Source organism: Schistocerca gregaria, chromosome 11 (assembly GCF_023897955.1).
Source record: "Schistocerca gregaria isolate iqSchGreg1 chromosome 11, iqSchGreg1.2, whole genome shotgun sequence".
NCBI lineage: Eukaryota > Metazoa > Arthropoda > Insecta > Orthoptera > Acrididae > Schistocerca > Schistocerca gregaria.
Genome location: NC_064930.1, coordinates 92,957,561 through 92,974,368, shown reverse-complemented (window position 1 = coordinate 92,974,368; position 16,808 = coordinate 92,957,561). Strand labels below are relative to the sequence as shown.

General features: G+C 43.0%; 1 protein-coding gene across 1 annotated transcript in view; it reads left to right on the top strand.

Annotated features, from left to right (window-relative positions):
- The window catches only part of LOC126294954 (uncharacterized), a 607,599-nt gene that overhangs the window by 66,986 nt on the left and 523,805 nt on the right, over nt 1–16,808 (top strand). The window contains exon 4 of the mRNA XM_049987174.1: nt 8,554–8,628. Coding sequence (XP_049843131.1) covers nt 8,554–8,628 — 75 coding nt within the window. The remainder of the gene's footprint in view (nt 1–8,553; nt 8,629–16,808) is intronic.

Here is a 16,808-nt window from a genome sequence, read left to right as displayed (position 1 = left end):
GGACTTTGAACGAGGGCGTATAGTGGGCATGCGGGAGGCCGGGTGGACGTACCGCCGAATTGCTCAACACGTGGGGCGTGAGGTCTCCACAGTACATCGATGATGTCGCCAGTGGTCGGCGGAAGGTGCACGTGCCCGTCGACCTGGGACCGGACCGCAGCGACGCACGGATGCACGCCAAGACCGTAGGATCCTACGCAGTGCCGTAGGGGACCGCACCGCCACTTCCCAGCAAATTAGGGACACTGTTGCTCCTTGGGTATCGGCGAGGACCATTCGCAACCGTCTCCATGAAGCTGGGCTACGGTCCCGCACACCGTTAGGCCGTCTTCCGCTCGCGCCCCAACGTCGTGCAGCCCGCCTCCAGTGGTGTCGCGACAGGTGTGAATGGAGTGACGAATGGAGACGTGTCGTCTTCAGCGATGACAGTCGCTTCTGCCTTGGTGCCAATGATTGTCGTATGCGTGTTTGGCGACGTGCAGGTGAGCGCCACAATCAGGACTGCATACGACCGAGGCACACAGGGCCAACACCCGGCATCATGGTGTGGGGAGCGATCTCCTACACTGGCCGTACACCTCTGGTGATCGTCGAGGGGACACTGAATAGTGCACGATATATCCAAACCGTCATCGAACCCATCGTTCTACCATTCCTAGATCGGCAAGGGAACTTGCTGTTCCAACAAGACAATGCACGTCCGCTTGTATCCCGTGCCACCCAACGTGCTCTAGAAGGTGTAAGTCAACTACCCTGGCCAGCAAGATCTCCGGATCTGTCCCCCATTGAGCATGTTTGGGACTGGATGAAGTGTCGTCTCACGCGGTCTGCACGTCCAGCACGAACGCTGGTCCAACTGAGGCGCCAGGTGGAAATGGCATGGCAAGCCGTTCCACAGGACTACATCCAGCATCTCTACGATCGTCTCCATGGGAGAATAGCAGCCTGCATTGCTGCGAAAGGTGGATATAAACTGTACTAGTGCCGACATTGTGCATGCTCTGTTGCCTGTGTCTATGTGCCTGTGGTTCTGTCAGTGTGATCATGTGATGTATCTGACCTCAGGAATGTGTCAATAAAGTTTCCGCTTCCTGGGACAATGAATTCACGATGTTCTTATTATAATTTCGAGGAGTGTATTTGTGTGGCCGGGGTACCGTCGCACAGACGATAGCACATCGCCATACAGCCACCAACTTCCAGCGTGTAATATTATTTGGGAACCAACACACTGAATGCGCCAGTTGCTCTCCGGACTATACACTATACTGGATTATTGAATGTATGTATGTAGGTGGGCAGGTAGGGAGATGTATAGGTAATGCTCGTTTTGAAGTGCAGTAGCCCCTTTCGCCATATGCTCTGGAATAGCCGCCCACTGCACTGGGGAAACACACCACCTCTTCGCCAGGTGCCCACACGGCGGCCACACTTGTTCAAAAGTTCTCTTTTCAATTAATGAAGTAGTTATTTCGATATTCAGATTAAATTTTCCCTGCTGAACGGTCGTTGGTTAACCACCATCGATTACATCACTTAATAATGTGGTCCACGGTTGATATTTCACTTGGAACGAACAGTTTATAGTTCCTTGGCCACTAAATACTTTATAACTTTCGCACAACACACACACGCAGTTGGTTGGTAAAGTCAGTTCTATTAAAATTAAATTTCTTGACAGTTACGACAACTTGACTCTTCAGCGTAATTGTATTATCTTCGAGAAGCCGTGTAATTGTGTCCTATTCGAGACTAACCGAGTGTAGTCCTCTGATATACTATCCACTCTTCTTTTAGTTCCAATATTCACTAGTTTCGTCAGTAAAGTTCAATTAACCCGTTATGCACGGTTAAACGCAACTACCAGTTCCTGTCTCTGCTTAGAAAATCAGTTTCCGAAGTTCGTGAATCACGTAACGCAAGAAACACTTTTGAACGCAAAACAATCTCGTCGCGTTCCGTACTCCCAACAACTAAAACAAGAATTGTTCTCGCACCTCTTTACAGGACGAGAGCCAGCAAGCGACTTCTTAGGCGATAGAGTATTGTAACCTCATTGAATTGCTTCGTTTGCGCTTAAAACTCTCTTCCACATAAAAGTTATCTCTGACTAACATCACCTTGGTCTTAGCTTTCAATATTGGATATTTGTCCATTAATTAAATCTGAGGTTTCTTCCTCCTCTTTTCATAACAAAAACTCTCAGCGATGTATAATTTTGTTGTTATCAAAACTTCTTGGTGTGAGCTTATCGGCAAAGATGTACACTCCTGGAAATTGAAATAAGAACACCGTGAATTCATTGTCCCAGGAAGGGGAAACTTTATTGACACATTCCTGGGGTCAGATACATCACATGATCACACTGACAGAACCACAGGCACATAGACACAGGCAACAGAGCATGCACAATGTCGGCACTAGTACAGTGTATATCCACCTTTCGCAGCAATGCAGGCTGCTATTCTCCCAAGGAGACGATCGTAGACATGCTGGATATAGTCCTGTGGAACGGCTTGCCATGACATTTCCATCTGGCGCCTCAGTTGGACCAGCGTTCGTGCTGGACGTGCAGACCACGTGAGACGACGCTTCATCCAGTCCCAAACAAGCTTAATGGGGGACAGATCTGGAGATCTTGCTGGCCAGGGTAGTTGACTTACACCTTCTAGAGCACGTTGGGTGGCACGGGATACATGCGGACGTGCATTGTCCTGTTGGAACAGCAAGTTCCCTTGCCGGTCTAGGAATGGTAGAACGATGGGTTCGATGACGGTTTGGATGTACCGTGCACTATTCAGTGTCCCCTCGACGATCACCAGAGGTGTACCGCCAGTGTAGGAGATCACTCCCCACACCACGATGCCGGGTGTTGGCCCTGTGTGCCTCTGTTGTATGCAGTCCTGATTGTGGCGCTCACCTGCACGGCGCCAAACACGCATACGACCATCATTGGCACCAAGGCAGAAGCGACTCTCATCGCTGAAGACGACACGTCTCCATTCGTCCCTCCATTCACGCCTGTCGCGACACCACTAGAGGCGGGCTGCACGATGTTGGGGCGTGAGCGGAAGACGGCCTAACGGTGTGCGGGACCGTAGCCCAGCTTCATGGAGATGGTTGCGAATGGTCCTCGCCGATACCCCAGGAGCAACAGTGTCCCTAATTTGCTGGGAAGTGGCGGTGCGGTCCCCTACGGCACTGCGTAGGATCCTACGGTCTTGGCGTGCATCCGTGCTTCGCTGCGGTCCGGTCCCAGGTCGACGGGCACGTGCACCTTCCGCCGACCACTGGCGACAACATCTATGTACTGTGGAGACCTCACGCCCCACGTGTTGAGCAATTCGGCGGTACGTCCACCCAGCCTCCCGCATGCCCACTATACGCCCTCACTCAAAGTCCGTCAACTGCACATACGGTTCACGTCCACGCTGTCGCGGCATGCTACCAGTGTTAAAGACTGCGATGGAGCTCCGTATGCCACGGCAAACTGGCTGACACTGACGGCGGCGGTGCACAAATGCTGCGCAGCTAGCGCCATTCGACGGCCAACACCGCGATTCCTGGTGTGTCCGCTGTGCCGTGCGTGTGATCATTGCTTGTACAGCCCTCTCACAGTGTCCAGAGCAAGTATGGTGGGTCTGACACACCCGTGTCAATGTGTTCTTTTTTCCATTTCCAGGAGTGTATTTGCCAAGATAACTCTTCCCACTTCACATTATGATATTCTGTATTAATTGACCTTAAGGGAGTCGTTGGGGTTTTATAGCGAGAGGTGAGGAAACTAGGATTTCATGGTGGAGCGGCTGCTCATACGCCACCCATCACGCTGATAAATGCCAAACGACGCCTCGTTTGGGTTGACGAGCGTAAACATTAAATATTCAACAGTGGAAAAACGTTATGTGGAGTGACGAATCACGGTACACCGATGGCAGGGTGTGGGTATGGTGAATGGCCGGCGAACGTCATCTGCCCGCGTGTGTACTGCCGACAGTAAAATTCGGCGTCGGTAGTGTTATGGTGTGGTCGTGTTCTTCATGGAGGGGGCTTTCACCCCTTGTTGATTTGCCTGGCACTATCACATCACAGGTCTACACTGATGTTTTAAGCACATTATTGCCTCCTCCCACTGTTAAAGAGAAATTGCATCTTTCAAACCGATCGAGCACCTGTTCATAATGCGCGACCTGTGGCGGTGTTGTTATGCGACAATAACATCCCTGTAATGGACTGGCCTGCACAGAGTCCTGACCTGAATGCTATAGATAACCTTTGGGATGTTTCGGAACGCCGACTTCGTGCCAGGCCTCACCGACCGACGTCGATTCCTCTCCTCAGTGCAGCACTCCGTGAAGAATGGGCTGGCATTCCCCATGAAACCTTCCAGCACCTGATTGAACGTATGCCTGCGAGAGTGGAAGTTCTCATCAACGCTAAGGGTGGGCAAACACCATACTGAATTCCCGCATTACCGATGGAGGGTACCACGAACTTGTAAGTCACTTTCAGCCAGGTGCTCGGATACTTTTGATTACATAGTGTAATTCTCCCATTGATCTCAAACCTCCTTTTTGCATGTTATGGTCCTCATATGGTTATACATAGATAAGATACGTTATGGTTATATGAAACTGTACGCCCATTGTAATTATATTTTATTAAGAAATGTGGGTCTTTGTGGTATCTGTATATGGAAGCTGTGCCAGGGGCAATGTTCATGGCCTGGATGTGATATTGTTTGTCACCAAATACGTAATATCTGGTATTTGTCTAATTATCTTTTATTTATTTATCGTTCATCTGTGGTCACGAAACTAACACTGATATAGAGTCTTATTGTATTATAAAGTAATGATAACTATGACCAATATTTGTTGTATGTAATCTGACTGGGTTCATCTCCTTACCCTGTTATCTTTAAATAGGTAGAAGTATAATGATTAGATTGTTTTCAGACATGGATTTTAATATCCACAACTTTTTGGTTCTTATGCGCAATGTATGTTGGCAGCATTAGACTAGTTTGGCAGTCAGCTTCAAATACCAGTTCTCTGAATTTTCTCAATAGTGTAGATGTCAGTGTTATGCCATAGTCGTTACTGTCCTGTATATCCATTACAGTTAATAATGATGATGTGTAACCTGATGCCTAGGTGGTTTATAGCACTGTAATTGTACCACACTCGGTAGAAAATTTGTTTTTTGCTACTACTATGTGTTAATATAGGAATTATTTGTTGTATATCGATTACTATCGTCCTATGAATCATTTATGTCGTTTTCTTACATCTCTCCTCTTCGTGATCTTTATTTACTCACCTGCTGATTGTCTTCTGTTGTTCAAGAGTAGCCCTTACAATATGAGGTACAGGTAATTTTAGCGGTGTCACGAAAAAATTACATTTTGAAGTTTGTTATTACGTTACATAGAACTATATAACTCATCGTCTTGAAACGATATACGCAATTGCGCAGCACTGTTTGTTTTAATTTAATACGTTAGATACAGTTTCTTTTGAAAAATATCACTTAAGTAAAACAAAGGGGTGTTGTAAGAGAAGTACCATCGGAAATTCGTTGTTGCTCTTTAGACTAACATTACTGCTTTTATTACGTATTTTCTTTTGTGCTCTGAACCAGGTGTACACATTTGTTGTTGTAATAATATCTGGTTTCACTGATATGTGGTTCCGCTTTTATCTTGCGACAGATTCTAGTGTAAATTCCAGTATTAATATTCCTCACTTTTTGTTTACACTCAGTCAACGATTTCGGTAAAGATGATCTGTTCCTTCACATTACCACTGCAGCAAAAGTATGTTATTGTGTTACCTATGCAGTACAAATGTACTTTCTCTGATATAAATTGATTCCTGACGCATTCTTCCAGTAATTGTTCCTCTTGTTTTTCCTGTGACGTCTGTCTGTTTGACATGAAGTATCACTGTCAGTATTCTAAGCAAATTATGTCAGGTGTTTGTACAATATCACTGTATAATTTTGATATTGTTCAGCTTCAATGGAGTATGGGATACATTTAAGTAATCTGTATTCGGCAGTAAGTACAAAAATGAATTTTGCAACTGTATATTTGTTGAGTTTTGTAATTAGCGTAGGAATTATATATTCCTAAATCATTAATGTTGATGTTGATAGGCATTCTGGATGATGGTTATTACCAAAACCAGTAGACGACTAATGGAACAGATTGTTGTTGTTGCGGTCTTCAGTCCTGAGACTGGTTTGATGCAGCTCTCCATGCTACTCTATCCTGTGCAAGCTTCTTCATCTCCCAGCAATTACTGCAACCGTATTTGTATGGAAGTGAAACATGGACGATAAATAGTTTGGACAAGAAGAGAATAGAAGCTTTCGAAATGTGGTGCTACAGAAGAATGCTGAAGATTAGATGGGTAGAGCACATAACTAATGAGGAAGTATTAAATAGGATTGGGGAGAAGAGAAGTTTGTGGCACAACTTGACCAGAAGAAGGGATCGGTTGGTAGGACATGTTCTGAGGCATCAAGGGATCACCAGTTTAGTATTGGAGGGCAGCGTGGAGGATAAAAACCGTAGGGGGAGACCAAGAGATGACTACACTAAACAGATTCAGAAGGATGTAGGTTGCAGTAGGTACTGGGAGATGAAGAAGCTTGCACAGGATAGAGTAGCATGGAGAGCTGCATCAAACCAGTCTCAGGACTGAAGACCACAACAACAACAACATCCTTCTGAATCTGTTTAGTGTACTCATCTCTTGGTCTCCCTCTACGATTTTTACCCTCCACGCTGCCCTCCAATGCTAAATTTGTGATCCCTTGATGCCTCAAAACATGTCCTACCAACCGGTCCCTTCTTTTTGCAAGTTGTGCCACAAACTCCTCTTCTCCCCAATTCTATTCAATACCTCCTCATTAGTTAGGTGATCTACCCATCCAATCTTCAGCATTATTCTGTAGCACCACATTTCGAAAGCTTCTATTCTCTTCTTCTCTAAACTATTTATCGTCCATGTTTCACTTCCATACATGGCTACACTCCATACAAATTCTTTCAGAAACGACTTCCTGACGCTTAAATCTATACTCGATGTTAACAAATTTCTCTTCTTCACTATAGATTTCCTTGCCATTGCCAGTCTACATTTTATATCCTCTCTACTTCGACCATCATCAGTTATTTTGCTCCCCAAATAGCAAAACTCCTTTACTACTTTAAGTGTCTCATTTCGTAATCTAATTCCTCAGCATCACCCGATTTAATTTGACTACATTCCATTATGATAAAAAGCTGATATTTAAAATGCATTTTATAAAGCAGTTTATGGCTGTTGAACCGCACCTTATGGAAACATTACGAAACATAAATTAATTGTCACGCCAGTAGAGATCTAGAAGCAGAACTCAAACACAATGGACCCCACACCAACTGACTTTGTCTTGTCCATTGTTCCCAGCTGTGGCCATGATGTGCCTGCAGGCCTGCCCTCACATGGCACCAATGGAACAAGCTACTGACCATGACTTTCTGACCACAGGAAAGACAGAACTTACCACTCAACACTCCACACTACTTTCGTAAATCTGCGATTCCAGACCACAAAATATGTTAAATACATTACTTAAACGCAATTCCATAAGTGAACAGCCAGAACAGGATTAGATGCACATATTATAAGTTTTAGTCCAGAGTCAATAACACAGTAAATCAAGCTTTCTTGCGAACCTTGCAGAACTAGCAGTTCTGGAAAAAAGGATATTGTAGAGACATGGCTTAGCCAAGGCCTGGGGATGTTTCCAGATTAAAACTATCTGCCAGATCGAGACTCGAACTCGGGACCTTTGCTTTTCGCCGGCAAGTGCTCTACCAACTGAGCTACCCAACCACGACTCACGTCCCGTCCTCACAGCTATACTTCTGTCAATACCTCACCTTCTACTTTCCAAACTTAACAGAAGCTCTCCTGCGAATCTTGCAGATATAGACTCCCGAAAGAAAGGATATTGCAGAGACATGGCTTAGCTACAGCCTGGGGTAGGTTTCCAGAATGAGATTTTCACTCTGCAGCGGAGTGTGCGCTGATATGGAACTGCCTAGCAGATTAAAACTGTGTGCCAGATGGAGACTCGAACTTGGGACTTTTGCATTTCGAGGGCAAGTGCTCTACCAACTGTGGAAATCAGTAAATAATTTCCATATTTTTCCAGAAATATAACAGAAGTCACAAATGTGATACACTGTTAATAAAACACACAGTGACAATAAATTAAAATAAAATAATGTTCTGTTTTGATGATGATGAAGCTGTAAGAATCACATCTGTTTTGCACACACTGGAAGTAAAAAATTACATCAGAAGTTTCAAAATACAAAAAAGTGATTGAGACATTATAAAAGCTAAGCTGTTGGAAACACACATTCGTTTCATTTTCAAATGTCTGTGTACTAAGTGGCTCTGAGTACCAAAAAATTTGGTATGTTTTTTAAAAAACAAAATATTTTCTATGATACTGCAGTTAAATTTCAGGTGAATTTTTTTTAAATTTCAGGGGAAATGCTGCAAGATGATCATGCAGCAAGAATGGCCGCAAATATTGGAGAATTAATAATGCAACATGACCATGGTAAGTTAAACATCTCAGCATCATTCAGAGCTAAGCATGGCGCATTGCATGGATCTTTAGCCCAGTAGCTTTGGCATTTTATGTCATTGGCTGTATCCAGATCACGTGTTGTAAGGATAAGAAGCGACAGTACATGAATTTTGTTTAATTTCAAATGCGGCGTTTTTTTAGATTTAATAGCGTTACAAGCTGGAAGGAAATGTTAGCGTTTCACATGATAAGAAGTGCAATGCAATAGAAATACAGAATGCACATAAACAGAACTGCGAAACAATAGATAGACATAAAGCAGTCCCATATGCTAAAAAAGGTAAGAACAAACACAATGGTGGCAATGACATTTGATGACTACTGTTGTTGGTGTTTAGCACTATACATAACTACTAGTTACATCAAATACCACACACACTTGCCCATTAGTTCGTAACATGATGTGATTCCTGTCCTTGAGAAGCTATAAACAAAATTATACTAAGGTTTTCCTCCGTTACATCAAAGTCACCTAGTTAAATAGTGTCTTTCGTTATCTAGTTTAATAACACCGTTTTTGGTCATTTATATCTTAGTGTCATCACAATCTTACATAAAAGAGGAGAAATACAGTAAGACCACTAAAATTCTCAAAGCAGCAGATGGGTAGCTCAGTTCTTAGCTTATGTGACTGCAACTCCCAGTACTTTGAACAGTAAAATAAAAATAGGTAACACCACATGTATGTATGATAAACACAGATTCTTCCATCAGGGAGGAAAGAGGAACTGATTTGGGTAGAGGATGGACAGGAGAAAGGTCAATCTGAATTTGCCTGAAGAGGGACACATTGTATGAAAACGAACAGTACGAAAGACAAAATAAAATGCTTCATCTTAAATACAAACCTTCAGTGACCAATGTAAAACCTTCATTTCAAGTACCATGGATGGTATATTAGAATACAGACTTTTCCGGTATATATAGTTGATGAAAAGCTGTAGTCTTTCCAGCTGAATGGTGCTGTTCTCCAGAAATGTTTCCCACTGTAATGGTGCAATATATTACTGTTGGATCTCATTACTGACATGTGACAAAACGTGTGGAGATATTTGTCCATCATTCTGTTAAATAGATTGATATCCCTGAAACAGCATGCATTCATTATTGTTACTATTGTTACATTTATTATTAAAGTAATTGTCACATAATGCTATGTACTACATGTTTGTAAATATTGCAATAGCTATTACTATTGTTATTAGTGTTATTATTGAGAATCGCTCATTTGCAAATCATAATGGAACATTAACTTGCAAGGAATTTCTCCCAAGACATATGTGAGGACCTGAAGATCCTAATCTTACCAAGAGGAAAAAATGAGTACCTAAAGAAACCTCAAGGAATGCACTCCAACCAAAACTAATACTTTTTTAACTCCGTAGGAAGGAAACTAAAAGCTTCCACATAATGTGAAATAAAGGCCTTCTCGGTTTGCAATGAGTTTGAGAATATGCTTTTTCTTGATATGCATATTGAGTACTTACTAATTCACAGACATTTACACACAATACTCAGTTTGAAGAACTTCAGTTGTACAATAAGCATATTATATCATAGCTGGGTAATATTTTACTCTATGACATTAGTCTATTACTAGAGGGACTGAATCTTTGTATACCATACCTACTCAAATATGCTGTGTTAACTGACCTCCTTGATGTCACCTACTCCATTTGTTTCACTGGATCACTTTATTTACATGCTGTACATCGAGGAAGAGTCACTTGCATAGTTATTTTCAAAATTAAGTCGAAAGTGAACTTCGCATATGCATGAGTAAAATCAAATGTGATCATGATGTTTGAATTACGTCTAAACATGTGCTTACCATGTGAAATGTAAATTTCTCTTATTAGCACACTGTAGAGTAATGTTTCTCTGCTGGACTCTCCATTCTACAGGAGACAGGGACAGGGCCATTCAGAAATGAGTCGAAAGATTGCTGGCTACCTGCAAGTAAGAAGGAACTTTCGATCATGTTCAGAGTGACACAGACGCTGCACTATCGTACTATTCCTTCAACACCGTACAGGTGACTTTCGGGTACAATGTCTCATCTGTACTGGAACATACGTAATGCCTGTACGAGTATAGGCTGCGGAGGCGTGCTTAACGGCATCCGGAAGTTCGGGTCTCGCTGTGAGTCATGCACGGATGGCCGAATTGCAAGGCGACTGCGAGTGATTAGCGAGAAATCTGGGTTTGAGTCCCGGGCGGGCACAAATTTTCATGTCATCATTCCATTCTACTAGAGCTGATGGTTGTTTATACATTTAATATATCATTTCGAAGTCAATGACGATTTTAACGAACAATTACAGAGACTAATAAATGACAGCAAAGGACTTCGATTCAAAAGTGTGCCAAAACTAAAAGAATAATTTATAATTTAGGATAAGGGAACAGAAGTGAAGATCAGTCAGTACGGAATTTGAGAATAAGAAGAACGATTAAAAAAGTGACTCTTTAAGGTAGTGAGGTATGCTAAAAGAAAGTTGATTACATTTTGTTAAACAGTCATTCAGTGTTTGTAAAGTGAAAAGAAAATTTATGTACGAAATTGCGTAACAATGAACTTTTTAGGCCAGCAACCAAACATGTCGACAGCAGAATGATTTTCTCACTCTGCAGAGGAGTGTGCATTGCTTTGCGACTTCCCAGTAGATGAAATTGTACGACGGACTGGGACGTAGAACCCAGATATTTTTCTGTTATCGACTAAATAAAGTGGACACGACTCACGATGCGTACTCACAGCTTAAGGCAAGGATCCGCGTTTCACCCCCAGTGTGGCACAAGTACATGATCTGTCAGCATGTTTCATGAATGTGGAATAAGGGAGAAATTATTTAGTAAATGTATCTGTGACAACACCAAAACCTGTACAGATAAAGAAAGCACCAGTAATTAACACCTCATATGGAACACAATAACTACTAAAGAGAAGAATTAAGGCACAAGCAAATGATGGTTTATGACATGAATAACAATTGTAGGAAGAGATAATGAAAACAATGACATTAAGAAGATCTGTTGTTATTGTTGTTTTGGTCTTTAGTCCTGAGACTGGTTTGATGCAGCTCTCCATACTACTCTATGCTGTGCAAGCTTCTTCATCTCCCAGTACTTACTGCAACCTACATCCTTCTGAATCTGCTTAGTGTATTCATCTCTTGGTCTCCCTCTACGATTTTTACCCTCCACGCTGCCCTTCAATGCTAAATTTGTGATCCCTTGATGCCTCAAAACATGTCCTACCAACCGGTCCCTTCTTTTTGTCAAGTTGTGCCACAAACTTCTCTTCTCCCCAATTCTATTCAGTACCTCGTCATTAGTTATGTGATCTACCTATCTAATCTTCAGCATTCTTCTATAGCACCACATTTCGAAAGCTTCTATTCTCTTCTTCTCTAAACTATTTATCGTCCATGTTTCACTTCCATATATGGCTACACTCCATACAAATACTTTCAGAAATGACTTCCTGACACTTAAATCTATACTCGATGTTAACAAATTTCTGTTCTTCAGAAACGTTTTCCTTGCCATTGCTAGTCTACATTTTATATCTTCTCTACTTCGACCATCATCAGTTATTGTGCTCCCCAAATAGCAAATACACTCCTGGAAATGGAAAAAAGAACACATTGACACCGGTGTGTCAGACCCACCATACTTGCTCCGGACACTGCGAGAGGGCTGTACAAGCAATGATCACACGCACGGCACAGCAGACACACCAGGAACCACGGTGTTGGCCGTCGAATGGCGCTAGCTGCGCAGCATTTGTGCACCGCCACCGTCAGTGTCAGTCAGTTTGCCGTGGCATACGGAGCTCCATCGCACTCTTTAACACTGGTAGCATGCCGCGACAGCGTGGACGTGAACCGTATGTGCAGTTGACGGACTTTGAGCGCGGGCGTATAGTGGGCATGCGGGAGGCCGGGTGGACGTACCGCCGAATTGCTCAACACGTGGGGCGTGAGGTCTCCACTGTACATCGATGTTGTCGCCAGTGGTCGGCGGAAGGTGCACGTGCCCGTCGACCTGGGACCGGACCGCAGCGACGCACGGATGCACTCCAAGACCGTAGGATCCTACGCAGTGCCGTAGGGGACCGCACATCCACTTCCCAGCAAATTAGGGACACTGTTGCTCCTGGGGTATCGGCGAGGACCATTCGCAACCGTCTCCATGAAGCTGGGATACAGTCCCGCACACCGTTAGGCCGTCTTCCTCTCACGCCCCAACATCGTGCAGCCCGCCTCCAGTGGTGTTGCGACAGGCGTGAATGGAGGGACGAATGGAGACGTGATGAGAGTCGCTTCGGCCTTGGTGGCAACGATGGTCGTATGCGTGTTTGGCGCCGTGCAGGTGAGCGCCACAATCAGGACTGCATACGACCGAGGCACACAGGACCAACACCCGGCATCATGGTGTGGGGACCGATCTCCTACACTGGCCGTACACCTCTGGTGATCGTCGAGGGGACACTGAATAGTGCACTGTACATCCAAACCGTCATCGAACCCATCGTTCTACCATTCCTATACCGGCAAGGGAACTTGCTGTTCTAACATGACAATGCACGTCCGCATGTATCCCGTGCCACCCAACGTGCTCTAGAAGGTGTAAGTCAACTACCCTGGCCAGCAAGATCTCCGGATCTGTCCCCCATTGAGCATGTTTGGGACTGGATGAAACGTCGTCTCAGGCGGTCTGCACGTCCAGCACGAACGCTGGTCCAACTGAGGCGCCAGGTGGAAATGGCATGGCAAGCCGTTCCACAGGACTACATCCAGCATCTCTACGATCGTCTCCATGGGAGAATAGCAGCCTGCATTGCTGCGAAAGGTGGATATACACTGTACTAGTGCCGACATTGTGCATGCTCTGTTGCCTGTGTCTATGTGCCTGTAGTTCTGTCAGTGTGATCATGTGATGTATCTGACCCCAGGAATGTGTCAATAAAGTTTCCCCTTCCTGGGACAATGAATTCACGGTGTTCTTATTTCAATTTCTAGGAGTGTAGATGTAATATATGAATCCATTCATGGTTTGAAGAATGGAAATATGTCTGGGGATGGTATTTCAATAGAAATAAAGAAACCTGAAAGAAAAACTTAATTAACAAGTTTATTTACAGTTGCAAGTTTATTTACAGAATGTCTGCACAGCAACAGAATTTAAAAAAAAATTCCAAAATCGTAACTGTTCTTCTCCACAGTTAAAGGAGGTAGAAAACAACTAAGAAACCAAGTACTCAGTAGCCTCTTCCCCTTAATGTAGTAAATGTTCATAAAAATTGTAGCTAACAATACTGAAAACCCTTGAATATCAATCAATCACGCCACGTTACCAGCTATAGTAAGCTTAGCTTTATTTGTCAGCTTAAACATGTACCACCTCTTCAGTTAACCATGTAACTATTCATGCAACCTGCTTTCACACTTCACTAATTACTCATTTAACTATCCATGCAAAGTCTTTACAATATACAATGTCTGCTGTGAATAATCAGTCAGTATGTCTAGTGAACAGATTTATTTCTTAGCAGCAAATATCTAACAATGCAATGAAAATTAACATGTGGTGAAGTAGGAGGAAGACTTAAGCAGGCGTGTCCGAGCGGTTCTAGGCGCTTCAGTCTGGAACCGCGTGACCGCTATGGTCGCAGGTTCGAATCCTGCCTCGGGCATGGATGTGTGTGATGTCCTTAGGTTAGTTAGGTTTAAGTAGTTCTAAGCTCTAGGGGACTGATGACCACAGATTTTAAGTCCCTTACTGCTCAGAGCCATTTTTGAGCATACATCACAAATATTGCTAATGCTATCTTTTGTGGTTCATGGAAGCAGTGTTATCGTGTTTTGTGCAGCATCTTCTTGTTGGTATAGGTGTCTTGATACATTACGTATCTATTACAGTGTAACCTTATGCAAAACAGGCTACTCGCTGTGCATAGAGTACATAGATCCACATAGTTACAGTATCAAAGAAGTTAAGTTGGATGGTCTAAGAGGAAAGGAGTTTTTTTAATTTTTTTAATGTAGCTTCTTTCCTCTTTCGCAAAATTACTGGTGTGAGTAGACTGGAAATACTCGTAGCTATAGTCCGTTGTTATCATAGTTTATTTATGTTCCTGCATTTGCTGGTCGTGCTAATTCATGAATGATTGTACATTATAACGCAACATATAGATCAGAATGTGAAGATTCATGTAAAGTGTGTGTGTGTGTGTGTGTGTGTGTGTGTGTGGGGCGGGGGGCTAGGGGGGGGGGGGGGGGGTGAGCGGGTAGTAAAAGAAAACGTCAGCGAGTCATTGACTAGAGAGGAAATATAGAGGAAATCTCTGTCACTGTCAAAATAAATTTTTTACTTTCTTGAAATATGGCTCCACAGCTTCTACAATTTTTTAATGGTGTTGTCTTACCTTCATCTGTTGGAATTTTGTTTTTATGCTTGCAGTTACTGCATTAAGCTATTCTGAAGAAACGATTTTCGCATATAGGTTTATGTAAGACAGGGGTGTGCGTATTATGTCGTTATCTCTACGTGTCATAAGCCTACATGTCAAAATATTCTATTTGGAAATGGCTTAATGCTGAACGATTGCAATTGTTGTTGTTGTTGTTGACTTCGGTTCAGAGACTGGTTTGATGCAGCTTTCCATGCTACTTCTTCGTGTGCAAACTTCTTCATCTCCGAGTAACTACTGCAACCTACATCCTTCTGAATCTGCTTACTGTATTCACCTCTTGCTCTCCCTCTACGATTTTGAACCTCCACACTTCCCTCCAGTACTAAATTGGTGATCCCTTGATGCTGCAGAACGTGTCCTACCAACCGATCCCTTCTTCTAGTCAAGTTGAGCCAAAAACTCCTTTTCTCCCCAATTCTACTCAATACCTCTTCACTAGTCACGTGATTACCCATCTAATCTTGAGCATTCTTCTATAGCACCACATTTCTAAAGCTTCTGATCCCTTCTTGTCTACACTATTTATGGTCCACGTTTCACTTCGAAACAGGCTACACTCCATAAAAATACTTTCATAAAGGATTTTCAACACTTAAATCTGTACTCGATGTTGACAAATTTCTCTTGCCATAGTCTGTATTTTATATCATCTCTACTTCGACCATCATCAGTTATTTTGCTCCCCAAATAGCAAAACTCCTTTACTACTTTACGTGTCTTATTCCCTAATCTAATTCCCTCAGCATCACCCGACTACATTCCGTTATCCTCGTTTTCCTCTTGTTGATGTTCATCTTGTATCCCCTGTTCAAAACACAGTCCATTCCGTTCAACTGCTCCTGCAAGTCCTTTGCTGTCTCTCACAGAATTACAGTTTCATCGGCAAAACTCAAAGTTTTTATGTCTTCTCCGTAGATTTCAATTCCTACTCCAAATTTCTCTTTTGCTTCCTTTACTGCTTGCTCAATATACAGAGTGAATAACATCGGGGAGAGACTACAACCCTGTCTCACTACCTTCTCAACCACTGCTTCCCTTCCATGCAACTCGACTCTTATGAATGCCATAAGGTTTCTGTACAAAATGTAAATAGCTTTCTCTCTGTATTTGGACCCTGCCACCTTCAGAATTTGAAAGAATGTATACCAGTCAACATTGTCATAAGCTCTCTCTCCTAGAAACGTAGCTTTGCGTTTCGTTAATGTATCTTCTAAGATAAGTCGTAGTGACAATGCTGCCACCAATGGTCCAACATTTCTGCGGAGTCCAAGTTGATCATTCCTGAGGTTGGCTTCTACCAGTTTTTGCAATTGTCTATACATGATTCGTGTTAGTATTACACAGCCTTGACTTGTTAAACTGATATTTCGGTAATTTTCACATCTGTCAACATCTGCTTTCTTGGGGATCGGAATTATTATATTCTCCTTGAAGACTGAGGGTATTTTACTTGTCTCTAATGGATTGTTGTCTACTTCTGGAGCCTTGTTTTGACTTAGGTCTTTCAGTGCTCTGTAAAATTCTTCATGCAGTATCACCTCTCCCATTTCATCTTCAGTTTCCATAATATTGCCCTTAGTTGGAGTTCACTTCTATATACTCGTTCCACCTTTCTGCGTTTCCTTCTTTGCTTAGGACTAGTTGTCAATACGAGATCTTGATATTCATA